This window comes from Acanthaster planci, linkage group LG09 (assembly GCF_054643075.1).
Source record: "Acanthaster planci isolate LZ-2023a linkage group LG09, COTS_SCS, whole genome shotgun sequence".
NCBI classification, from domain to species: domain Eukaryota; kingdom Metazoa; phylum Echinodermata; class Asteroidea; order Valvatida; family Acanthasteridae; genus Acanthaster; species Acanthaster planci.
Genome location: NC_141785.1, coordinates 6002219 through 6027668, shown reverse-complemented (window position 1 = coordinate 6027668; position 25450 = coordinate 6002219). Strand labels below are relative to the sequence as shown.

The 25450-nt window shown below is 41.4% G+C and overlaps 1 protein-coding gene and 3 long non-coding RNA genes across 5 annotated transcripts; all 4 read left to right on the top strand.

Annotated features, from left to right (window-relative positions):
- Positions 1-4016: 4016 nt before the first annotated feature.
- LOC147798057 (uncharacterized) lies at positions 4017-5973 on the top strand. The gene is made up of 3 exons (XR_015426522.1): positions 4017-4093; positions 4491-4551; positions 5351-5973. It is a non-coding gene; the product is annotated as an uncharacterized LOC147798057 (long non-coding RNA).
- Positions 5974-6153: 180 nt separating this feature from the next.
- LOC147798056 (uncharacterized) lies at positions 6154-13324 on the top strand. Its single transcript, XR_015426577.1, has 5 exons — positions 6154-6495; positions 6865-6930; positions 12907-12975; positions 13096-13163; positions 13273-13324. It is a non-coding gene; the product is annotated as an uncharacterized LOC147798056 (long non-coding RNA).
- Positions 13325-15087: 1763 nt separating this feature from the next.
- LOC147798055 (uncharacterized) lies at positions 15088-18129 on the top strand. Of its 2 annotated transcripts, none has more exons than XR_015426560.1 (4): positions 15088-15174; positions 15566-15637; positions 16042-16192; positions 16553-18129. It is a non-coding gene; the product is annotated as an uncharacterized LOC147798055 (long non-coding RNA). The 2 variants fall into 2 exon arrangements; XR_015426559.1 differs by having other exon boundaries at positions 16548-18129.
- Positions 18130-19028: 899 nt separating this feature from the next.
- Positions 19029-24519, top strand: LOC147798054 (uncharacterized). The gene is made up of 3 exons (XM_087141550.1): positions 19029-19245; positions 19649-19786; positions 21654-24519. The coding sequence occupies exons 1-3, from the start codon at positions 19082-19084 to the stop codon at positions 22549-22551; spliced, it is 1200 nt and encodes a 399-aa protein (XP_086997676.1). The 5' UTR covers positions 19029-19081; the 3' UTR covers positions 22552-24519.
- The last annotated feature ends 931 nt before the right edge of the window (positions 24520-25450 follow it).

The following is a 25450-nucleotide window of genomic DNA, read 5'->3' as shown; positions in this document are numbered from 1 at the left end:
CCGGTCCCGTGATGGGCCACCTCCATAGATCTACGGGACGCTTATCTCCATATCCCGATACACGAACCGTACCGCAAGTTACTCTGCTTGAATACTGCGGCCAAATCTACCAGTTTCAGGCTCTTCCATTCGGCCTCGCAACCTCACCAAGGGTCTTTATCAGGATTGCCAAGACTCTCGCAGCCCACTTATGACAGCGCGATGCCCTCATTTTTCAATATCTGGACAACTGGCTGATCGTTGGTCGCTCCCCCAACGAGGCAAGAGCCTGCACTTCTCTCACCCTCGACGTCTTGACACGCCTAGGGTTCCTCACTAACCACGACAAGTTGGCCCTCGATCCATCACAACGGCCGACCTACCTCGGCCGCAAACCAGGACTGGCCGACACGACATGACGAGATGACCCAATCTCACGTCAGAGCCCATGATGTTCGGGCCGCCTCCGCATCCTGGTCATACTTTAAAAGTGTTTCCCTGGCAGATATCTGCTATGCAGCTTGCTAGAGATTCCCGTCCACCTGCACCAAGTGCTATCTGAAGGATGTCCTGCGGAGCGAGGCGGCTTATGGCGTAGTGACCCTTGCACTCGGCAGTTGGGACAGCATCCAGTGCTGTCCCAGACTGAACAATGAATTCTTCCTCATAGATTCCTCTTTCTTATGGTGAGTGTTCGCTTGGGCGACACCTGCTTATGTTCTCTGGAAACTACTCTCTTGGTGCCACTCTGCGTATGTAGGCTGTGCGGGGTATGTAAACACAGGAGACTCCTCCCCCACATTAGTGTGGGTCAGGTCTCCTAGTGATACATACCCCTGCCCCGCCGCTCCCGTCTGTCCTTCCCCACTTTGGCTCCGGGGATTTCTCCGCTTCTACAAGAAGGACGAACATGGTGGCGGGACGTACCGCAGTGAATTGTGGAGGGTCATGGGGCAGCATGCATAATCAAGTCCTTCACCAAATGGTAATACGCACATGGGTAATTTGCATATGTAGGCTGGGCAAGTATCACCAGGAAACCCGCCCCACACTAATGTGGGAGAGGATTTTATTCTCCTTGCAATACATCAGTTTTTGAAGCCTTGATATGAATTTGGCCAAGACTGGCCAACAAAATGTTCCCTACTACTGGAAAGCTTAGTTCATTAGGAACAAAATGCACTATTTCATCAGTGAAATCTCATAAAATATGCTTTTGTACGAATGACATTATAAAATTTATTCAAACAAAACACAAAATCTTGTAAACAATCTGATTATTTATTCCCAAAATAACTCCAGAAGAAAGAGCTCATTAAGGGCAATGGCTGCTTATATAGATTTTGGGCACACAGCGTAATGCAAGCAACTGCGCAAGCATTAAATTTGATGTTGTCATGAGATCATACCAAGCACCAACAAAGTCATGAATATTCAATTTTCTATTTCCAGTACACAAAGTTTTTAAGGATGCAGATTACCAGCAAAAAATTGCAGTGGTGATCATGAGGTACAAAGGGGAGTGGTGGTTGTGAAATAAATGGTGCGAAGCAAGCGCTGGCTAGCTATGGACATACCAGGCATGCCAGAAAGTGGTAATTGGCCAGATGTTACACCCCTGGCAGTTCAAACTCCTGTGTCCTTCCTCTATTCTTCCTTGATTCCCAAGTTGGTAGATTTCTTACTTTCTAATTAATGTCTGATAAAGTAAAAGGAATTCATTTTCATTTCTACAGGAACCGCATTCTACTCTGAAACGGTGGAGATGAAGAAAATGAAAGTTTGGTATAAGGTAAGTTGTCACTGAAAAACTTTTTTTAACCACTTCCTGCCGGGGCAGTTATCAATGTTGATGATGCTGGGCCCGGGATATTTATCATTTTTTTCTGGTTTTTAAAATTCTTTAAAAATTCCTATCTTTATTTACTGGACACTTACAAGCATGTGAAGGACTATCTTGTGTCCACTCTTGCTTGACAGACAAAATCTATTGACGCCCGAGTATTTCAGCCAGGCTTGCAGCCTTGTAAAAAAGAGCCCACATTATGTGGTGTTATATAACTTTCTTCATCACTGGGGTGGTGGAGCGCTTTTGTCCCTGGTGGTAGTCCACTCGCTCTCAATGCCCCAAACCCCGATATACTGTTTCAAAATAAGGCTGGATTATCTCCACTTTTGAGAGCGAAAAAATGTTGGTAATGCCCATCAGCCTGGTCTTTTGTTCCGAGAACGTTTTTCTTTGTTACAAGGCCCTCTTCCCTTTATCCAAGTTTGGAGACCTCGGCCGCGCATATAAAGCAAACGTGTCCGGATCCGAAATCCCCGGCAAGAAGCGGTTAAAACCAATTTAACCATAACGCCGTTTGCCTTTTTCACCCTTAAGTTCATATTTCTCATTGTTTGATTAATTTTGCTTGATTTTGTTTCAGCATCTGCTCAGAAGGTGTGACCATCCAAGTAGAGGCCGGGGGACAAGATTGCATGTTCATAAGGTGAGGTAACCATTTCTTTCAGGCGTGAACATGCACAAGACCCCCGGATCGCAGGATTCATCCAAGATGGTGAAAACAGTATGCGAGACAGGTCATCCCAAGTAAAGGCCGGGTAATTCACGAATTGCATGTTCATAAGGTGAGGTAACCATTTCTTACAGGCGTGAACATGCACAAGAACCCCGGATCATAGCAACCAGGCTTGGTAAAGTAACCCTTTGTTTTCCAAGCTAACTTGAAATGCTCTTTTTCCAGTTAGCTTCTGGACCATCCAGGGAAATTGTCTTGAAATCTCTTTTTGAGTATTTTTCCAAATTTTGTTGCTAGTTTGACACCTTTACTCAACGGGAAAAATTTTAAAAAATGGTTGATTCTTTGGTTCATGTAAATAGATTTTGAAAACTTTGTGTGGAATTGGAAACTTTGGAATTTTCTGAAGTTGATCAAGGTTAATTGTTAGAGAAATGGATCACTTTCAAGTCAGTTTAATATTTTCCCAGAATGGTTCAGCTGCATGTTGTGATTGTGCGGGGTGGTGGTCTCTCACAGGTCATCGGCTCAAATTGAGCATATTTCCTAAAAGTCCAATTCTATAAGGACTATGGGATCAGCTATATCCCGATGTCCTCAAGACGGGTGAAGGGATCTTCTATATCCCTATATCCCCAACGCAAGACCAGCAGGACTATGGGATCTGCTATATCCCTTTGTCCATCCGGGGGCGGATCTTGGGTGCCAATCAAAGGGGGACAACTATAACTCAGCTCCTTGGGGAGCTTGCATATTAATATTTATCTGACGCATCATATGCCACAATTTTCTCTTTGAGAGAAAAGCAATACGTCGATTGTCATGACAACGGCATCAAACATCTCAATGGGGTATGAAAATGAATCAAACCGTGATGGTCAACTAGTAAAAATTAAGAGTACCGTAAGGTTAGGGAACTTCCCCTGGATCCGTCCCTGCTGCAAGGCTCCACAGCGGTCATCTGTAGGGCTTAGGTAACTCCCCTTCAGGGACTTTTTTCTTAGTAGTGAAACCTGAAAGTTTCACTATAGGATTTTTTTCCTTTAGTCTCGGTCGGATCTGTTATATCCCTCTGAGAAGTGCAGAGACTATGGGATCTCCTATATCCCGATGTCGTTAGGGCTTAGGTGGGTGCGGAGATCGATATGAAATTGGAACTCGCTCCAGTTGGAGTCCTGGGGGGTTTCAATGCGAGTTGTGCGGAAGGGGCTAGGCAATTCGTGAGTCTAGCCCTACCAACGTTTCTGCTAGCCAAAAAAGATGCAGGTAGTTGTGTCCCTCGCGTTGAGGGCCGCGGACCTTTTCCATAGGGGCGTGGCCCTGTTATCATTGGGGTTAGCAAGACGCTGGTACGTCCTCTCACCTTCCCGGGGGTGAGGGGGCGCGCGTGAGTAGGCAAGGGCACTCTCCTTCGGGAGGGCGGACCGGACAGTGGCAGATGGTGCCCCTGCGGCCACAGGGTAGTACCAGTCTGTCCAGCGATGGGCCCGCTAATTGCCGAAAGCGTGCGGGGCTGGTATCCTGGGACCTTCACGTGGTGGCCCTGTTTTCACTAACCTTACCAGGATAATCATCGTGCTGCAGTTTCAAAGGTGAGCATGTGACTACTCGACAGTGGAACTTATCGAGACAACTTTGTTTATTCTTATGCTTATCAAGAATTTTTTCCAAATAAAGACTCCCTGACAGAGTTGGAATAAAGTCACCATGTGGAAGTGACCTTTTTTGCCCATCACAATACTGGAACACCACTTACTGTTTGCCTCATTGCATATGAGACTGACTGGAAAGTTCAAAACCTATTCCAAAATTTTAAAAAATTGCAATCTATATAGAAAACCCCTGAAAATTATGATTGATTCTCAAACTTTTTTTTCATGTTGAAATATCTTATGTAAAACCATAGTCAAGTTCAAGTAAGTAAATGTGTTGATCTTTAAATGTGCTTCACTTCAATAGTTTCTTTTTTGTTGTTTTTCATTATGACAGGTAATGAACTCTGAAGTGATGCACGAGGGACATGATGATCAGATCCATTACCTGCTTACTGGTATGTCATTTTGCCTTTGCAAACTGCTACTCGATCACAGCACCAACAGATGCATTGGTGGCATCTTGCTCCCTCATCCCCTCTCAAACCTCAATCACTATGCCAGCTATTGCCCTCGTTTTGTTGATTGTGGACTAAATTCTGCCTTGGATTTTGCGCAGACTTTCCCCTACATTTCCTGAAACATAAAATGAAGTCATATTCTGCACCAGTCTTGTTTAGCATCGGCAATGTTTACCAAATCATTTCATCATTGTGCACCCAGAAATATTTGCCATTTTCAGCCCAGCATATAGCGCACGCCCTGTCATACTCGCTCACTTCCGATCAGAAAACCGATCAGATGTCTTTTCGATAGGTGGCGAAATTAGGGACCTGGTGACGACACCATCACTGACGTTATGCATGAAACCAGATATACATTTCATACAGTGAAATTCATTAGTCAGGCTCATTGTCAGTTTGTCACCATTTGTTGGGCCAATACTACTGGTCCAAGGTCATATAAAAGTACTTCCCAGATCACCTTTGTTTACCTAGGAAGGGTTGAGAACCCATTTTGTGGAGGACTTTGGAAGAAAATTTGAAATTTTAACCTTTCAGCAGTTGAATACTTGCAGTTTCCTACAAGTAAGGATTGCCCAAAAGTAGACAAAGCCTCTCAAGCTCTGGAAAGTTATGAAGCTGTTGACAGTCAAGATAAAAATGGGAGGAGCGTAAAGTCCTGATCCCTGAGTCCCTCAGAGCTACCGAGGATTGGGGAATGTGAATTAACAAGTTTAGTTTTGTTGTGTTACAGATGATTCCTGGACACCTCGACTGAATCAGCAAGGAAGGCTGGAACCAACACTTGCACATACAGCTCACAGGGAGAATGGAGCAGTGAAGATGCCCGCAATACTCAAACCTAATTGGACATGATTCTACCATTTGAACTGCAAGTGAAACAATGGACCTACAGTCAGACAAGATCATGTATCAATCAACTTGCCATTATCCAGGGTTGGCCTGCCACATGGAACAAATCAAACGCGACAATTGTCTATTCCTAAATACAAGGCAAATGTGCTTTCTGATATGTTGACTCGCTGTGTATCAATTGAGCATCATGCTAGTAACAGTATTCTCAGATCATTTCCTCACAGCTATGAAAACACTCCTGTCAACCATTATCCATTAACCATATAGACCTCAATTAACCAATTCAACCCCCAACCATTAACAATACAGAACAACCCCATTAACCAGTAACCATTTCAACCTCAACTAACTCCCAACCATTAACAATCCCATTTACTGTATGAACCTCGACCAACCTCTCGCCATTAACAAGTAATATGTAACCCCGAGCCATTTCCCTTCAATTAAACCATTTATCAGTTACCCATTTCCTAATTGAAATGAGGAATGTGATCTGTTGAAATACTGATACAGACTTTAATAAAAATGCACGCTGCCTATGTACTTCACTGCAGTATACGCGCATGATGTGCTCTTTTGTGTTCAAAAATCAACAGCACATTTCCTAAAGTTGTTGTGAATCAAAATTTCAAAAAAGTTTTTAAAATCCCTTTAAATGCCCAACTGGGCATTTTTTGGGTAAAGTTTCTCTGAAGTCCATTCTTGGCCCAAGTGAGAATCAGTTTAACTGTGCAGGCTCCCTGGATAATATGAAGGCATAGTATTCAACAAACGAGGCCAATCAACATTAACCTCTGTCGCAGTGGACCCTGTGTTTTGACATTAAGAACATAAAGGGAGGATATCATGGACATGACACAAACTACAGTGTTTGAAAAGAGACAGCTGTCTTGGAGAAAATGAAAGAACAAGATCAGTGAGGAAGAGATCTCAAGGATTCTGAATGATGTACTTGAAGGATATTGCCTGGAGTCAGTCCTGCTTGAAGCTATTGTTGCTCAACTTCAAGGAATATCCATAGAGGTAAGTAGTGCTCATTGACAAATATGCAGTCTTTTTATGCCACTTCACCCACAGATTCTGTATTTTTTGAGCAGCTAAGAACTTTAGCGACCAAACTGTCAGGCCTGTAGCAACTAAGAAACTGTACACATGACCACAGGTATTATGTACAGATTTCAAGAATTCTGTGCCTAGATTATCTAGCTGTTTTTTCCTTTGTAACATTGAGATGTGCTTGAAGCACCCAAAATGTACCGTTTACTTGCTTGGATCACCGTCATACTCTTGAGACGGTGTTTTACAAATACCTTCCTTAATTACCCAAGTGGGTGAATTCCTTACTTTCTAATTAATGTCTGATAAAATAAAAGGAATGTTTTATTTCTATAGGAACCACACTCTACTATGACGAGTGAGCTGAAACAGTGGACTGATGAAATACAAGTTTGGTAGTAGGTAAGTTATCATCCCAAAACCCTATTTTACAAGTACTTTCTTGATTCCCAAGTGAGTAAATTTCTCAGTCAACGGCACTCTACCTAACGAAACAGTCACTACATATGCAAAATTCCCATGCGCTTATTATTCATTCGCTGAAAAGATTTGATCACCCATGGTGCACCCTGACCTCTCACAATGCAGTGCGGCCTTGCCACCATGATTGTCCTTCTTTTCTCAGCGCCGTAGTGTAACTGACATGTCTTTTGAGGCATCTTTGATTTATCGAGCTTCCATTTTCGCTACACAGTTCTGTCGATTTGATCAACTCTCCTTCCTTTGTAAATAAAGTAATAAAGAGTGTTCTTTTTTGTGTATTTTTGTGTTCACCACCATGATCTGGCAAGGACCTTGTCTCCTTGGTCAATTTCTGGCCTAGTGAGCCAGCCGGGACTCCCAGAGAGTACCCCATCAGACATCTCTGGGGCACGTCATGCCATCATCGTAAGATACGTCACACCTTTTGTCCGACATGGCCCAGAGGAATCCACGCAGCGTATCAGCGAGCGCCCATCCCTGGCTCCGGCTTTCAATTGGATATCACCGGGTCATTGGACCTCATTTCTCCTGGTCCCTCTGCCCAGAATTCTGCAGCCCCTGTTAATAACTTCAACTGGAACTGATCCTCGGGGGTTCCGTGGCCCTGGCTGCCACCAGCATTGGACCTCATTTCTTCTGGTCCCTCTGCCCAGAATTCTGCAGATCCCGTTGACCTCAACCGGGAACGCACCCGGGTGTTTCGCCTCTCGCGGCCCCGTCTGCCACCTCTGCTTCCGGGCCACCCGCCACCCGGGCTTCAAGCCACCGCAGCCCATCCTTGACTTGGGCTTTCAACTAGACGTCATCAAGCCTCTTCTCTACTTGTCCCTCAGTCCGTAATTCTGCAGTTCCCGTTAACCTCGACTGGGAATTCACCTTAGGCATTTCGCTCCAGCCTGACGGTCCTCCACTCAACTACCCGCTAATCTATGGGTACCCTTGGCTTTTGACTATAGCACAGCCTTACTTCAGTTGAAGCAAAGTCATCGTGTCTTTGGTTGAAGGTGACACCGATTTTATGGCGTCCTCACCGACTATGACATATTCCAGATTCTGGCTCCTCCATCAACCTCTCTTCCGGAGGAATACACCGACCTCGCCCATGCCAGTCAACCAACCGCCCCACTTCTTGAGATGCTCTTGCTATGGGTCTCGCATTCGTGAAGTAGGCTCTTTGCCTTAATAGCGGACCGCTCCCCCTTGTAAGGCTGGAGTGGCCCTGGACAATGTCTCCTTGTCACCTTCCCTTTATCAAGGGCCTTTGAACAGAACGTCTTGGAGACAACTACTCTGTTGAACACAGTGGAACACTGTTATAACAGGGTCCTTGGACCTTTACAATTTTTTTATGTTATCAGCTATGGAAAATAAATGAATAAAAGAAAAATTCTTAGTCATAAATATGACCTTGTGTTATAAATTATTAATATTACAAATGGTCGTCCTGTCTGTCTTCGATTATGCATGTATTGTGAGAGTCCTTCGGGTGCCCTCCCCAATGAACATGAGCCACTGCCCCATTTTTCCAGGCGGCTGTTCCATGCAAATGCGACCTAGCTAGCCTCCGACATATCTACGGCATGGGCATCCAGATGTAATCCACTTTCTGGGCCAACTTACCGGATTATTGCCCCGATGAAGACGGCATCGCACACAGACCCAATCCTGAGTCTCAGTCACAGCCTTCTGGAGCTACTCTGGCTACCATCGGTAGGCCCAGGCCACGGGGAAGTGAGTCCATGCTTTACCTGGTGATCTCTAATGACCGCTACAAGTCTAAACCTACCCGCATTCAAGACTGTTACCAGGCACCCAGACAGGAACGAACAAGTAACGTTTTCCAGGCAGTCTTCCGATCTTTTTCATTTCTGTCACTGTACATTTGTCATCGTGACGCAGACCTACCACTACATCTCTCCAGTCTGCATCCGAACCTAACGTTCTTCTAGCTGTTGGGATTTTCACACACCCCTTGGCACCCCATTATCTGGGGTTTCCCCAAGGGGCCCTGCGGGAGAAATTTTGCGAATCTATTTCCACTGCGTCTCACGACGTACAATCCTGTGATCAGCAGAACAACCATTTTGTGGCCCCCACTTACGTGGCCCCCACGTGAGCACGGATTCTGCCGTGCAGCCCTGCCATAATGCACACTGTCCAAACATGTGTTCACTTCAAAGTGGGTGTGTCCAAAATCTGTTTATGGAAATGGAATTTTTTTTTTCTTTGCCCACAGAGATTTTCTTTGAGCGTAAATTACTAGCAATTTCGCCCAGTCAAGGTTAACAAGTAATCTTCATGGAGTGAGTTGCTCATTCTGTTATTCATATCACAAACGTCATGGGACCTGACTCCTCTACGCCAGCCATTTATTTTTCACGCATGTGTGAAAATGAGCAAAGTTTTCCGTCGCAGTTGGGACCCCGGCGGTGATGCCGGCAGCCGCGCTGGGTACGGAACACGGCTTACCTTCATTTTGACATGAACGTCCATGGCAGGACCATGATTGCTGTTGGCCATTGTAGTTTTGCATTAATTAACTTAGTTCACCTTTGTGTTAGCCCTGGCCCAGCTTTGGAATGCAGGGGTGTGCATGAGTGCATCCTTGGCACTCGCTGAATGTGGGTGTGAATGTATATAGGTTGAATGTGCCATCCTGACAGAGTTGTTGGCATGAGAGTGGCATGGCGTAGTTTGATTATTTTCTATTGTAGATGGTCTTTATATGATGTACATGGATCGGCGGATCCCTGATGTTGTAGGCAGCCCAGTTAATCTGTGAAGCCTGGAGAGAGTCTTTAGCTGCCGGGAATCCCATTGGCAGAGTGAAGCCTCGCTGTTCCCCAACCTGTGTAGATGAAACTACAGGGGGCTCTCCACAGTGTCGTCCTGCTCTTGTGATCCAACTAGCCTTGGCGATCTGGACGATGGGTGTGGAACTACCGTAACTGTGAGGAGCACCACTACAAATCTCCCCCAAATAATTTCTTATTGTTGTATAACATTCTGATGATTTTATGATTTCCTTTGTGGTTGGCCTTATCTTGTGAATATAATTGAAAGTTCAAGATATTTGATTTATTTGGTTTGTTGCACCTGTTTAAAAGTCATACGTCATGGGAAATTTACTGATTTTTGCTGTATAAGTGTCACCCTTGTGGTAAACTACTTGTGGTATTGTGATATTTTTGGTTATATACGTGTAAATTGTTTGACTTATTTGACTTGTCTGGATATTAAGTAAGGAATTGCAGTTTGAAGTAAACCTGGCTAATGTACTATATATCCTCCGCAGTGCGGATGGATTGTATGGTTAGGCGTTTTAACATTGAACCTTGAGAATTGACCGGCAATTAAGGATTCTAGAACTATTTTATACGACAAAAAGTTGTACAAGAAACTGACAGTTTTATAACGTGAATTGATGATTGAGCACTGAAAATATTGAGTAATTTGTATAAAGGAATTTGACCTTGTAAAATGAGAATTGGTCAGGAAATTTAATTGTAAGATAAATCTAGCCTGATTGATGAATTCGCCGTTTTATGGTCATGGGCCAAGTTCTGCATTGAGGGACATTTTGACTATCTGCTATTTATCTAGGATCCTTCAAACTGAGGAGATTTCCCCTGCAATTTCAAGTTGTCCATAATTATTGTTTTGAATAAATTTAGATGTAAATATTGTAAATATTAAAATGTTGTGTGAAGTGATCTTCTTGCTAGAGTTCCCACAGACTGTGACACCAACTTTATCTGGGTTACATGAAGTCTTTGTCTCAGTCCCTGACCTATTTCATTTCTTCCCCTCTTATCGAGGAAAATTCCTTTGATGGGAAAGGAGAGTTCTCCTTGCTGCCCAGACCTTCACTACAGTCATGTTAGAGACTCTGACTGATAATGTCATCTCCGTCTTTGAGTCCATCTTGCGGCTTTCTTACCTCTTTTTTTTTACACTTCCAACCAAAGCCACATTAATGGAAAGGACAAGGGATCATGCAGTTGACCTGCAGGCAGTCCACATGGCAGGGTCCAATGACGTAGTGACGGGACGCACTCTCCCTGGGATGCAACCTCACATCGATTTTTTCGCCTCTCTGAACAACGAACAACGATCCTCCTCTTCGGCTGGACTTTCTAGCAATGCTACAGCCATGGCCGCATGGGACGTCATCTGCCCAACTTTCAAAATTTGTGACAGCAGATTTTAGCATTGTGTTATGTACATCGATAGTCAGGCTTTGGTTCCAGCTAATGCTGCTGCGAGTGCTATAACAGACTTCCTTATGTACTTCTTTCACTCAGAGCTACAAGTACAGTCAAATCTCAGTAGTAAGAGGTCCTTCGGACCTGGCAAATTACCTTCTTATAACAGGAACCTTGCATTATCAGGAATGAAAACAATGACTTACAAAGGATTGGGACCTAAAATTGTCCTTGTTATAAGCAGAATCTTGTATTAACAAGGCTCGACTGTATCTACAACTCATATCTACAGGTCAGCCCTAGCTGCCAGATACTGTGGTTTAAAGATCGATTAACTGCCCTTAACCCCAACAGTCCCAAATCCTCCAATTTCAATATGATTTTACATACACCCTAGGGGGTGTTAGGGTTAAATTAATAACATGACATTCCATCACCCTTTGCATGATATGCTTATCCAGTGTCCCCTTGTTGGGATATTGGTCTGGTCATAAGACCTAAGCTAGGTTCTCTAGATGCTTTCCGGTCCTTCCTTTGAACCCTAAATAATACCTGCCTAACACACACCTGTGTCAGGTTGGCCTTTCTCTTGAAAATGGTTACGTTTTGAGGAGGCAGCAATTACAGGCGCTCCCCATTGCCAAAGGCCGTCGATGTTGGGAGCTGAATGGTGTTCACTTCATTCCCTTCAGTCGGCTTCCTGACGAAAGATCAGACTCCCTCACCTGATCCGTCCGATATCCTTACACTCTCTGCCTCGTTACATCCTGGAGACGATGCAAATAAACTTGGGGGCCTGTTCATGTCCTGAAGTGGTACCTGACTAAAAGGATAGCATGAAAGGGACGATAGTAACCCCATCACTTATCACTTTCATGAGACCACACCGTCCAGCGGTGTCAGCACACTATTATCTGCTGGACGGCTTCAGCCATTAGATTTGCTAATCCAGTCTGACCGTTAAGATCTGACAAACATAGTCAACACTACATCAGGGTTGATGACGTAAGAGCAGGATCTGCATCTTGGTCTTACTCTCGAGATGGTTCCATTGCAGAAATCTGCAAAGCGGCATGTTGGAAGTCTCCTCCTACCTCCTGCTACTTGAGGGATGTCCTGCAGAGTGACATCGCAGATGGCAGGACAATCCTACTGTCTGCAGCGCAGAGGTCAAAGGGACCTCCTGAAAAACGGACGACAAATCATTATGAAGTTCCATTTCTTAAATTTTTACATTTCTCCTTGTTTATATATAAAAGTGTATTCTCGGCATTATATGCCATTGCCAACCCCCCACCTAGACAGGTGCTACTCTGCATATGTAGTGACTGTTTGGGTAGGTAGATTGCCGTAGACTCCTTCCCACATTAAGTGTTGGTCGGGCCTACAAGAGAATTCCTACCCAAACAGTCCTCTCCAGCCTGTTGTCCCCACTCTGGCTCCAACCTTTTCAAGTCGCTTTCAAGAAGGACAATCACGGCAGTGAGGCCACGCTGCATTGTGGGAGGTCAGGGTGCACAAAGGGTGATCAAATCTTTTCAGCGAATGAATAATACGCGCATTGGAAATTTACATATGTAGTGACTGTTTTGGTAGGTATTCTCTAGTAGACCCAACCCACACTTAATGTGGGGAAGGACTTTCCAATTAATGTCAGGTAAAATAAAAGGAATTCTCTTCATTACTACAGGAACCAAACTCTACTGTGACGAGTGAGCTGAAAGAGTGGAGATGAAGAGGGACAAATGTTTGATACAAGGTCAGTTGTCAACTAAAAACCCTGTTTTACAAGTATTTCCTCGATTCCCAAGTAGGTAAATTTTTTACTGTCCCATTAATGGCTGGTTATAGTAAAAGGAATTCATTTTTATTTCTACAGGAACCACATTCTACTATGACGAGTGAGCTGAAACAGTGGAGATGAAGAAAATGAAAGTTTGGTATAAGGTAAATTGTCAAAAACCTTGTTTTACAAATTCTTCTTGATTCCCAAGTGAGTACATTTCTTTCTAATTAATGTCTGATGAAGTAAAAGGAATTCTTTTCATTTCTACAGGAGCCACACTCTACTATGACGAGCGAGCTGAAACAGTGGAGATGAAGATCTGAACGGTTGGTACAAGGTAAATTATCACCAAAAACCCTGTTTTAAAGACACATTTCAACCCTCACACCATTTGGTATCCTTTGACTCTTCCAATTTTTCAGTGTTTGATTAATTTTTCTTGATTTTGTTTCAGCAACTGCTCAGAAGGTGTGACCATCCAAGTAGAGGCCGGGGGACAAGATTGCATGTTCACTAAGGTGAGGTAACCATTTCTTACAGGCGTGAACATGCACAAGACCCCCGGATCGCAGGATTCATCTGACTTGGACAAGGGCATTGTTGCCGAAAATGGTACAACAGGAGGACGGGTCATCACAAGTAGAGGCCGGGGAATTCACGACTTGCATGTTCAGAAGGTGAGGTAACCATTTCTTACAGGCGTGAACATGCACAAGAACCCCGGATCATAGCAACCAGGCTTGGTAAAGTAACACTTCATTTTCATATCCAAGCAAACTTGACACACTCCAACGGTTCAAGTTTGCTTCTGAACCATTCAGGGAAATTGTCTTGAAATCTCTTTTTGAGTATTTTTCCAAAGTTTGTTGCTAGTTTGACACCTTTACTCAACGGGAAAAATTTTTAAAAATGGTAGATTCTTTGGTTCATGTAAATAGATTTTGAAAACTTTGTGTGGAATTGGAAACTTTGGAATTTTCTGAAGTTGATCAAGGTTAATTGTTAGAGAAATGGATCACTTTCAAGTCAGTTTAATATTTTCCCAGAATGGTTCAGCTGCATGTTGTGATTGTGCGGGGGTGGTGGTCTCTCACAGGTCATCGGCTCAAATTGAGCATATTTCCTAAAAGTCCAATTCTATAAGGACTATGGGATCAGCTATATCCCGATGTCCTCAAGACGGGTGATGGGATCTTCTATATCCCTATATCCCCAACGCAAGACCAGCAGGACTATGGGATCTGCTATATCCCTTTGTCCATCCGGGGGCGGATCTTGGGTGCCAATCAAAGGGGGGACAACTATAACTCAGCTCCTTGGGGAGCTTGCATATTAATATTTATCTGACGCATCATATGCCACAATTTTCTCTTTCAGAGCAAAGCAATACGTCGATTGTCATGACAACGGCATCAAACATCTCAATGGGGTATGAAAATGAATCAAACCGTGATGGTCAACTAGTAAAAATTAAGAGTACCGTAAGGTTAGGGAACTTGCCCCTGGATCCGTCCCTGCTGCAAGGCTCCACCAGCGGTCATCTGTAGGGCTTAGGTAACTCCCCTTCAGGGACTTTTTTCTTAGTAGTGAAACCTGAAAGTTTCACAATAGGATTTTTTTCCTTTAGTCTCGGTCGGATCTGTTGTATCCCTCTGAGAAGTGCAGAGACTATGGGATCTCCTATATCCCGATGTCGTTAGGGCTTAGGTGGGTGCGGAGATCGATATGAAATTGGAACTCGCTCCAGTTGGAGTCCTGGGGGGTTTCAATGCGAGTTGTGCGGAAGGGGCTAGGCAATTCGTGAGTCTAGCCCTACCAACGTTTCTGCTAGCCAAAAAAGATGCAGGTAGTTGTGTCCCTCGCGTTGAGGGCCGCGGACCTTTTCCATAGGGGCGTGGCCCTGTTATCATTGGGGTTAGCAAGACGCTGGTACGTCCTCTCACCTTCCCGGGGGTGAGGGGGCGCGCGTGAGTAGGCAAGGGCACTCTCCTTCGGGAGGGCGGACCGGACAGTGGCAGATGGTGCCCCTGCGGCCACAGGGTAGTACCAGTCTGTCCAGCGATGGGCCCGCTAATTGCCGAAAGCGTGCGGGGCTGGTATCCTGGGACCTTCACGTGGTGGCCCTGTTTTCACTAACCTTACCAGGATAATCACTTCACTGCAGCTTCAAAGGTGAGCATAGGACTAGCCCTATTCAACAGTTTTATCACATAAAGACAAAAATATATTTATCATTTCCAAGTCCATCCCAGAGTATGAATAGAAAGTCAGCCATGTGAAATCACTATTTGTCACCCAACAACCCTGCTGAATGCTGACTGAAAAGTTCACATTTTACTCAAATGTTAAACCTAACAGTCCCAAATCCTCCAATTTCAATATGATTTTACACACAACCTGGGGGTTAGGGTTAAAATATCAGCATATCTAGAAAGAACCTAAGAGAAGACCTAAAGAAAGGGAATAGGTGAAGAATTTTCTGCGTTCAAAGTTTAGCAATAAAATTTGTTGAATTGAAATATTTTCCTTTTGTTTCTTTTTCTTTGTCTTTTCCCTATGGCAGGTAATGAAGAACTCTGAAGTGATACACAGGGACCTGTCTGATGTGATGATTGAATCCCCTGGTTACATATCGGTAAATTATGTTGCCATCAAGTACTGCAACTAGATCACAGAAATGACAGATGTACTGGTGCTGTCTTATTCTCTCAACCTTCAATAATTATGCCACCTAGGCTCCTACACCCCCCATTTTGCTCACTGTGGACTCAATTTTACCTTGAAGTTTGCACATATGTTCCCCGCCTTTCTGTGAAACTCAAAGTATTTAATCATTGTGTACCCTGAACTATTTACACTTTTTTATGGGGCAAGCAATTGTCTGAAGTATCAAAGTTTTAACAACTTGCTAAAAAGGCAACGGATAAAGATCCAAATCTACATCCCTTCAATTTAAGCTCTGGATCAGAAGCCAGATCACTTAGACAGGTGCATTTCTTCCCCGGTCGTGTAAGATTTTCTTTTGATCATTTTTGGAAGGTGGCTGTTTATAATGAAGATGGCCGAAGACCGTCGACTGTGAGTCTATCTTTTGGGTGAGGCACCTGGAGGCCAGATACATATACTGACTGATGAGGTCCGTCATCGCCATGGTAACACCGAGACAACGGCTTCCAGAGTGGATTCAGTGGTATGTATATTTTTGTAATATATAAGGAGTTTTAGGAAGAGTGAAAAAAGTAAACTTGCTTCTCAACCTCCTTGATTTCTTTTGTCCTCAGTGCTTGCCTTTTTTTGGGGGGGGTTAAATTATGGAGGCACTTGGACATTTTTCTGGCAACCTGTGCTAGATGGAGTCTCTTCATTCTGGGATAAAATTGTCGTGGCCCAAAAAGCTGCCTTCATTTAAAAGGAAAAAAAGGGGAACAAGAAAGTTTTTAATATGTTGCAAGAGTTTAGAGCCTGTTTAAATCGAAAAGTAACTTGTAATATAATTGTAAATTGCTGTAGTGAATTGTTCTTTTTTTTTCTTGGTATTTTGTCAGTTCAGGGGTGCCAATTAAAGAAAGGGCATGGATGCTGTGGAGTGGGTGGAGCATATGCTGGATGATGAACACGTTCACTGATGACATCTCCATGGCAACACACATGAAGTAAAGACACCTACTTTGAGGTACACAAGGCAGCTTGATTGGACTGTCAAAAATGCTGCTCAAAGTGCTATTTCAAGATTTGATTGGAGGTTGGCAACTTTGGTCGTTAAAAACTCTTCTCTACAACTGAATGGTCTCCACATGGGTCTCCAGAATTGCATACATTCCTCTGTCTGTTTAAATACCAGGTTAAATGCACTTGTATATTTTATTCCCAAAGTTGAATTTGTAACCATGTTCTAGATTCTTGAAAACATTGCTTTGACCTTGAGACTTGCATCTTTTAGGCATTTCTGTACATCCAAAAAATCCTGCCATGAACAAGACAGGAAAAAAATGGCCTCTCCCTAAAAAAAAGCAGTTAGAAACCGTCAAAGTCATGATGTGGCAGTAGTTCTGTGGCACTCATTCTTAACAAATTATGCTCTGAATTTCTCTGCAGTTTCAAAATGATGTAAGCTAGGAAAAGTAGTTGTGAGAATTTAATGATTATTCCCTGTGATTGTTAATTAAGCGGCATAATTCATTAGATTTCAAAGTGATGGGTATCAACAATACTCTTACATCATCGAACTATCCTGTAAAAGTCAAGATGTTTTCAGCATAAAACGTCCCTGCAGCAATTGTAATTGATACGATAATCTTGTGTCAAAACGACTATCCTACTGTTTACCCTTTTATTGTTTACTTTTAGCACATGCTTTGGTGAAGACCAAAATTTAGACCAAAGTTGCTTCATATGAACCAGTTTTAGTGGAAGTTTTAAACAATTTCAGTTCTCTCCATTTATGCCTTGTCCGTATCATTTTCAAGCACTGAATATTTGTAATGTGTGAGTTTAATAATGCTGCATTGCAGCATTAGAGCGATGCTTATTTTCATAACAAAATTGAAAGACTAAATCTGTAGAATGAGTGGCAAAAAACAAGTTTCTATTTCCAAAAAACGAATTTGCATTTCCAATTCTATGCCATTCCTGGATTGGATTGAGTTGAAAATGACTGTTATGGACGAATAATTTTTTTTGAATGGTCTGAAAGTGAAATCAATATTTTGGGCAAGTGACCCAACTTTGTTATAACTAAAGCAATCTCTTCAGTGAAAGAAGTGCATAAACCTATGCTAAGTTGGAAAAGGCCAGCATGCAATACTTGAGCATGTGCGTCACTTTGATGCTACAAACGCTTTGCAAAGTAGTCAAGCCAAAGTAAAGCTCTTGTGTTAAAAGTTTCTTAGCAGTTTTATGGACGCATAATCTGTACGTAGTTTAATAAGACAGGAAACCTCTTGCAGGACGATGAATGAACTTATGTTACTGGAATCTTTTCCCTTTGCTGAAGTGTTAAAAGTTGATGATGAATGTTTATTTTATATTATTTAATTCGTATTTTTTTTCATGTTTAATTTGAAGTACCCAGTTTAATGGCGTGAAGTGCAGTTAATAAATTCTCAGCGATGTCTTTTACTCACAGTATCAATTTGTTACGTTTTCTTTTCTTACCGTGTCTCTCGGTTTTTAGTGGGCTTACTGCAAACTGTTTTTTATCCCTTGGGAGTGAATCTACCACGAATTTTCCTAGTGCTATATTGCGGCCGTAAATTTCTGTAAGCTGAGGCTGGGGTAATTTTATAAGTAGGGGCTGGTTGCAGAGTAAAATGAGTTTTGCTTGGATATCAATTGAGGCTTCTTGGAACTGGGCCAATATGTGACCTGTTACAACAAAATAAGAGTGAAGTCGCATCTCGCTCTTTCCTATTTGAGGGTTTCAAAGTCGTAATGAAGCAGAAGTTATTTTTGACGTTTTGTAACATTTGGAAAGAGTAACCCTTCTATTATAATTCCAAATATTTCACAGGAACATATATTTAACGTCATTTTCTCACCATTTTTGACAATAGCATAATTCGTACCTATAGTATGAAATAGTATGCCGCGAACAAAGATACAAAGCTAGGAGAAAAGAATAAGTTATAGTTTTACCCTATGTGTTCCATGGATACCGCATGAAATTTCTTTTTCTGCTGAATTAAAAAAACCAATATCTGAATTTTTCAAAATTCTGATTTTACGCTCATTTTTTGGTGACAGGTCACATATAAATTCTAGCTTCTATGTGTAATAATAGTTTCTAATCCATGCCATCCTCCGACTGTGATCGCGTCTAATGTGAAATTCTGTGCATACTTCAAATGTTTTCAGTCTAATTTTAGATGGAAAAGTGGCCGAGCGCCCTCTGTTGCACGGGGCTTGGCGGTGGTCTTCGAACTTTGTACCAAGTTTTTAGTCGGGCATCCTTATGTCGTCTGCAGCAATCACACGTCCATTTTGAACTGCTGCAAGATATAATGACGACAGGGAGCCAATCTTCAAACAGCGTTAGTTTTCAGCGAAGTCTCTGAGCGGTGAAAAAGCCTTCATTTCCACCATGAAGTCAGTTTTTATTGTAATTATTGTGGCCATAATCGCGTACTTTCTGTTCAGGCCTACGACATTCACCGTGCAAAATGACATTTTCGTGTATAAATTGCCGGAAGACGTGTATGAATTTATGTCGGATCTCAAGAGGACAATCGAGAAACACTCAATTGGGTGAGTTCGTCTGTTTAATTTTATTATAGGAGCGCGTCAGAAGGGACAGTGTTCATTCCTCAAAATTGGCAATCATTACTTTGAGAACACTTCTGTTCTTTGTTTCACTCAATTTTCAGCTCTGTTCAGTTTGTAAGCCTTGTTCTTCAGCGCTTTGGAGCCTCAATCAGTCAACCACTTTATGTTAACATGGTTAAGTCATTTTGTGAAGTTCTTAAAAAAAAGTATAATTTTTGCCTTTGGCAGTTGAAGAGAAGGGTAGTTCTCTGATATTTCGAGTGGTGAATACTAGGCCTAATACTAATAGAAAAGATTTGAAAATGCCAGAAGTTCGACATTCTGGAAATCAGGGAAAACATAAACTCATGTCTTTTCTTCTGTTCTGTACATCCTGTATCTTCAGAGGGAAATGTACCTTGATGAAACAACGAACAAGGAAGGATGGTATGAGAGAAAAGTTGTATCTGGTGGAGAAGGCGGTAGCACTGTTTTGGGATTATGAACTTCCACTTAACATGGAAATACGCTTGACATTGACAAAGTGAGTTTTTAATGCCGAACAAGTTGTATCTCAGTCATTCTACAATGCATGCAGTCAAACCTCATTAATAAGAGGTCCTTTGGACTTGGACAAATTACCTTGTTATAACAGGAACTTTGTAATTATTAAAAACGATGAAAAACAAGAAAGATTGGGCTTAAAAATTGCCTTGTTATAAGCATAATCTTACATGTATATAAACCATGCTCTTTTTAATGAGGTTTGACTGTTAAGGGGAGATTTAATTTTTAAGTCTGGTGCATGGATCCGCTGATCTTTGTGATTCCGAACTGGAAAGAAAAACAAAAGTTTTATTTTGAGAAGTCCTGGATCCACCGACCAACAATTTACCAATATTGATGTAAAAAAAAAAAAATTGCTCTGCTGTCCGACTGACGGCAAACCTCCGATTTCAGTTTTGTGAGGTTTGGGTTTTTTTTGGCCTCAAACTGTTCTTAAAAAATCCAAGCACCAACTTATCAAAAGTGCTCACCTTACCAAACTACTCCCTGAAAATTGTATCCACCCATATGTTTGTTTAAAAGATTTAGTGCAAAGAAACTTACACTTAAAGCTTATAATTGCTCAGTGTGAAATGTGACAAAATCCAAAAGTAGTGATTTTCCCGGCCAGTTTTGGAAAATGTGTACATGTAAGTGAATTAGTAATCGAAGCATTTGCTTTCAAGGAAAATAGAACGAACCTTCAACCCCCCGTTTCTATTTAACAAATACAAATTCGTATAGAGTCAGCTTTCAATTTCCTGATATTGCACCGGTTTAGTATATTGACATTCCTTTTTTGTGCAAAATCGAATGCACCTCTGCAATCCTACTGTACCTTCATTTTAACTTGAACTCAATCTATTTCGCAAAATGTGCAGGCAAGTTCGCACTAAGTGTTATTTAAGGTATGTGTGGTCAAGAATTGAAATTGTCTGTGTGCCAACAGAAGTTATATTCTTTAGAATTGTTTAGTTGAATGGTTAAATGTTTGAATATTCATGGCTGAAATAGACCATTCATGTTGTCTATGGAAACATACCGACTATTGTACGATTCCTATACAAACACCGACGCTGAGGTAACTTTTTCTGATCGTGCTACGTTTTTGCCACAATCACATAAAAGTTCACACATGGCCTTCTGGCAATGGCTGAACAAGAAGATGCAGAAAAATCACAGACTCTAATTAGTGTACAGTTTGATAACAAACACTACAAGTATAAACCTTCATGAAAAACATTACATTCATTATAAAAGTGGTGTCATGATTTCTGTTACCCTCAGTATTCCAATCAAATTAAATGCACATTTTTAAGGTTTACGATAAAAGACAGACTTTCGGTGAATAAGATTACACATTGGTTACAATTGGCAACGAATACATCAAATTGAAACCCCAATCATTTATTTGTAACCTCTTTAATGCAACGTAACGCACACTCATTTATATGAAAGATATATATATTTATATCAAACTCCACGCCAAATTGAATTTTGATTTTACAAATTAAACAGGGCATTTTCCAAAAATGGCCAGGAAAACCTATATTAATTTCTACTAGTATTTCCTTCAGATTTAGTGAACAAAAAGTAATGTGTGTGCAACTGATGGATTTAGTCACACACAGAAGTATGCTGAGAGAAGTCCGACTTTTGTAGGATTAATACAGAAACCAATTTGTCTCTTAACAGTCTATAATCCTCCTGAGGCTGTCAGTTTGGTATAGAGTTTACTCTATTTCATAATTGGCTGTGATTGTCTTATGCCCATATGTAGCCTCCATCACGAGATTAATAAACTGCAGGTTTTTTTGGTAAAGCTCTTTGCTCATGCCCGTGTATAAATCTACTCACTTTTCCAGACCAAGTGAAGAGCTGCGATACAACTTCAACTTCGCTCGTGGTTATCTGCTTAAAGTTAGCAGCAGAATCACCTTTGAAAGGCGTGAGGGTAGGGTACTGCCCGGGACGTTCTTGACGGAGAATCTTACAGTCACATGCCCCTGGCTGGCACAGGCTGTTGTTTCCAAGAGTCTTGAAGAGTCGCACAAGGACACCTTGATCAGCTTGAGGAATGGGTTGGAGGGGATGCCGTTACCCAAGGACAAGACAAACAAGATGAGGGAAGAGATGGAAGACAGACAGGAAGAAAGGAAGATGAGAACTGAGAAGAATAAAGAGGAGGGAACATCTGACAAGAAGGACAAACCGAGGAAGAAAGATGAAGCAAAGAAGCCATCAGATGGACAAGAGAAAAATATATCAAAGAAAGAGAAACGGGCAACTGCTGATAAGGATAAGGAGAAGCCACAAAGTGAAGACGCAAAGCAAAAGACAGTGGAAAAGGGAAAGATGAAAGATTCTCAAGCAGAGAAGCAAGCACCTACAGGCAAGCAGCCGACTGCAGATAAGAAAGCAGAGCGGGGAACATCCCAGGATGCAAAGGAAAAACCCAAACAAGCAAAGAAGGATGAAAAGGTGAAGACTACTGAGACGAGGAAGGAGGAACGCCAAGCTGAGAATGTCAAAAGAGAGGAGGATGGTGCGAAGGAGATAAAAGATGCTGAAGAGGCAAAGAGAGAAAGAAAAATTGAACGCAATGAGCAGGTTACGAAGAAGACCTCCGATAGTGGAAAGGAGGGTGCAATGGGAGAGAAGTCAGTGGAATCAGAAAACAGGAAAGCGCCAAAGGAGGAGAGAGAGAAGATTGTAAACTCAGGAAAATCTGAGCAGAAGCAAAAAGCAAAGACTGGAGGTTAAAGGTCAGGGATCAGTGTCCAAGTGGAAAATTGAACCTAGTGCTATAAAAGAATGCCTTTTTTGAAAGATTCATTCGTAACTAGCAAATAAAAGGTAATTTGGATAATACAAAAATAGCTAAACATGCACATTGTGTACCACTGTGAACACAAGTTCTGAAATTGATGCATGACTTGCAATAAATTTTTAAAATGAAACTTCATTGGAACCAGTGAGGCAGATCAGTTGAAACAAGCCTGTTATAGGATAGTGCTTTCCGACTTGTTCTCGTTCAGGCAAATTAACAAACAAGGAAAGAAATATAAAAATATTGTAAATTGTAACAATCGATGCCCAGTATTTCACTATATTTAACGATGCAATTACTTATGTGTGAATTGAAAAATAATTTATTAATTCAATGAGTGATTTTTGAAAAAATGTCTGAGAGGCTTTGAAGATCTTCTTTATAAGCAGTATTGCTCAATATAGATTTGTTTTTTATAGCAATCTGATACAGATGCTGTTAGCCTCTTTTAATTTGTATTCAACTGCAAATGGTATTCTAGAGGATCAGTGAGTTTTTCAATCATTTGGAATTCTTGCAATTGGAAATGCATCTCCACTGCTGATCATATAAAACAAGCAAGCAATGCTGTCATTTTGCATGGCCCTCTGGATGCCGATTATCACAACTCATTATTCTGTTATTTCACACGCTCTGTTAAGCATACAACAATATAGAATGTACCACCATTATCTGGGGAGTAGCTTGCAATGGACTTACATCCCTCTCCAGGGGCATTAGAAATATCAACAGTCACTTTATGCTACCAAAACAGGATATTCATTCTGGTCTGGTGGGCCACATTGCCTTGTGATAGATTTTACTTACTATGGTGACACTTTGGTGCTCCACAAGTGCTCTTGAGGTGCAAGCTTTTTACTTTGAGCACGAGGTATACATGTACATGTAGCTCAACAAATACTCCGTTGCTTTTTAACAGCACGCATGTGCAATTCAGTTACACTCAAACCACCCTAGTCGGCCTATTCGTTGAAATTGTGTACAGTTATTTTCATGTGAATGTTCCCTCTGTAATGAGAAATAAAATTGACTGTTGATTACCAGTGGTTCAACCATATTCTTAGGCCTGGCCCCAAATGGTTGACATCGTTTGGGCAGTGTTAGTTGAGCTACAGTTATGTCGTTGCTTGAACCTTGCCCTCTTGTGACTCGGTCAATCATTGTGCTTTAAAGAAGTCACATCAGTGATTTAGATCTGTTAACAATTAGCATTGGTTATTTATATGGGCAACACTTCAGTTGTCTTGGAGGATTAGAAATAAGGACATTCTAGGAATGTTAAACATGTACATGTAATTAGAACAAATAAGCATAGATTTCCTTGTTGAATTCATAGTGTGCTTAGTGTATTTTTAGTAAGACAAAGTATTTTCAGTGATTGAGAACAAATTCTATCGTAATTTATAGTGTTTCATAGTACTTTATAAAGCGATGAAATGAGACTTGGAATTAATCATGTCATCATTGCTGAGAAATTTTTTAAGTTTTAAATGTTTATGAATCATGGAAATGTATGTTTAAATTATTTACGTTTGATATCAAACCTGTTGACTGAAATTTGGTGAAAAGTTTGAAGATGTCATTGGCATACATGTACATGTAGTCAAATTTTCGTAAATTATGCAACTTGCACCTAAGGTGTAAACATAATCATGTAATGGATATCGAGTGTGCTTGCAGTTTCTGATATGACATGACTCATTATATTTTTAAAAATAATTGCAGATATAGATCTGAGTCTGTAAAGTTTACATTACCGAGACTTATGTTTTGTGGTCCATAGTTTGCAGTGTTTGTAATTACCAGAATTACTATGTAATTGCCTGAATGAAATGTTTCATTGAAGTTTCAACAGAAATAAATACTTTAAAATGTTTTAAAAATTACCTTTGCTGAGAGAATACCCAGGCGTTGATGATGTTGAATTTGTGCCAGTTTTCAATTTGGCCAGGCATTTAGTTCTTATTAAAGCAATTTGATGTTTCAGAAAAAAGGAACTTGCATTTACCACCTCATCTGTTTCTCTTAAACTTTTAACAGCGTTCAAGGCTAACCCCTGTTCATCTTTTCCCCCTAATGCAAGACTCGGCCCATTGACATGTTTTTCTTGAACAAAGTAAAGAAAATGTTGGCAAGGGATCTGTCTTGCCTTTTGGGTAAAATTTGACGTTAAAAAATGACAAGAAATTAGTCTTAGATATTGGGTAAAATTTGAAATAAAAAATGACAAGGAATTAGTCTTAGATTTTGTGTAAAATTTGGGCATTATGAGTGAAATTTGGGTAGAAAAGATAACAAGGGGTTAGTCTTGCATTTTGAGTAAAAAAGATGACAAGGGGTTAGTCTTGCATTTTGAGTAAAAAAGATGACAAGGGGTAAGTCTTGCATTTTGAGTAAAATTTGGGTAGAAAAGATGACAAGGGGTTAGTCTTGCATTTTGAGTAAAAAAGATGACAAGGGGTAAGTCTTGCATTTTGGGTAAAATTTGGGTAGAAAAGATGACAAGGGGTTAGTCTTGCATTTTGGGTAAAATTTGGGTAGAAAAAATGACAAGGGGTTAGTCTTGCATTTAGAGTAAACTTTGGGTAGAAAAGATGACAAGGGGTTAGTCTTGCATTTAGAGTAAAATTTGGGTAGAAAAGATGACAAGGGGTTAGTCTTGCATTTTGGGTAAAATTTGGGTAGAAAAGATGACAAGGGGTTAGTCCGCCATTTTGGGTAGAAAAGATGACAAGGGGTTAGTCTTGCATTTTGGGTAAAATTTGGGTAGAAAAGATGACAAGGGGTTAGTCTTGCATTTTGGGTAGAAAAGATGACAAGGGGTTAGTCTTG

What these genes read in the sequence shown, in the direction of transcription:
- LOC147798054 (XM_087141550.1), top strand. Translation starts at nt 19,082, where the DNA reads ATGAAGTCAGTTTTTATTGTAATTATTGTGGCCATAATCGCGTACTTT. An exon ending in ATCGAGAAACACTCAATTGG is followed by an intron (nt 19,246 to 19,648) that starts GTGAGTTCGTCT and finishes CTGTATCTTCAG; the next exon opens with AGGGAAATGTACCTTGATGA. An exon ending in ATACGCTTGACATTGACAAA is followed by an intron (nt 19,787 to 21,653) that starts GTGAGTTTTTAA and finishes TCACTTTTCCAG; the next exon opens with ACCAAGTGAAGAGCTGCGAT.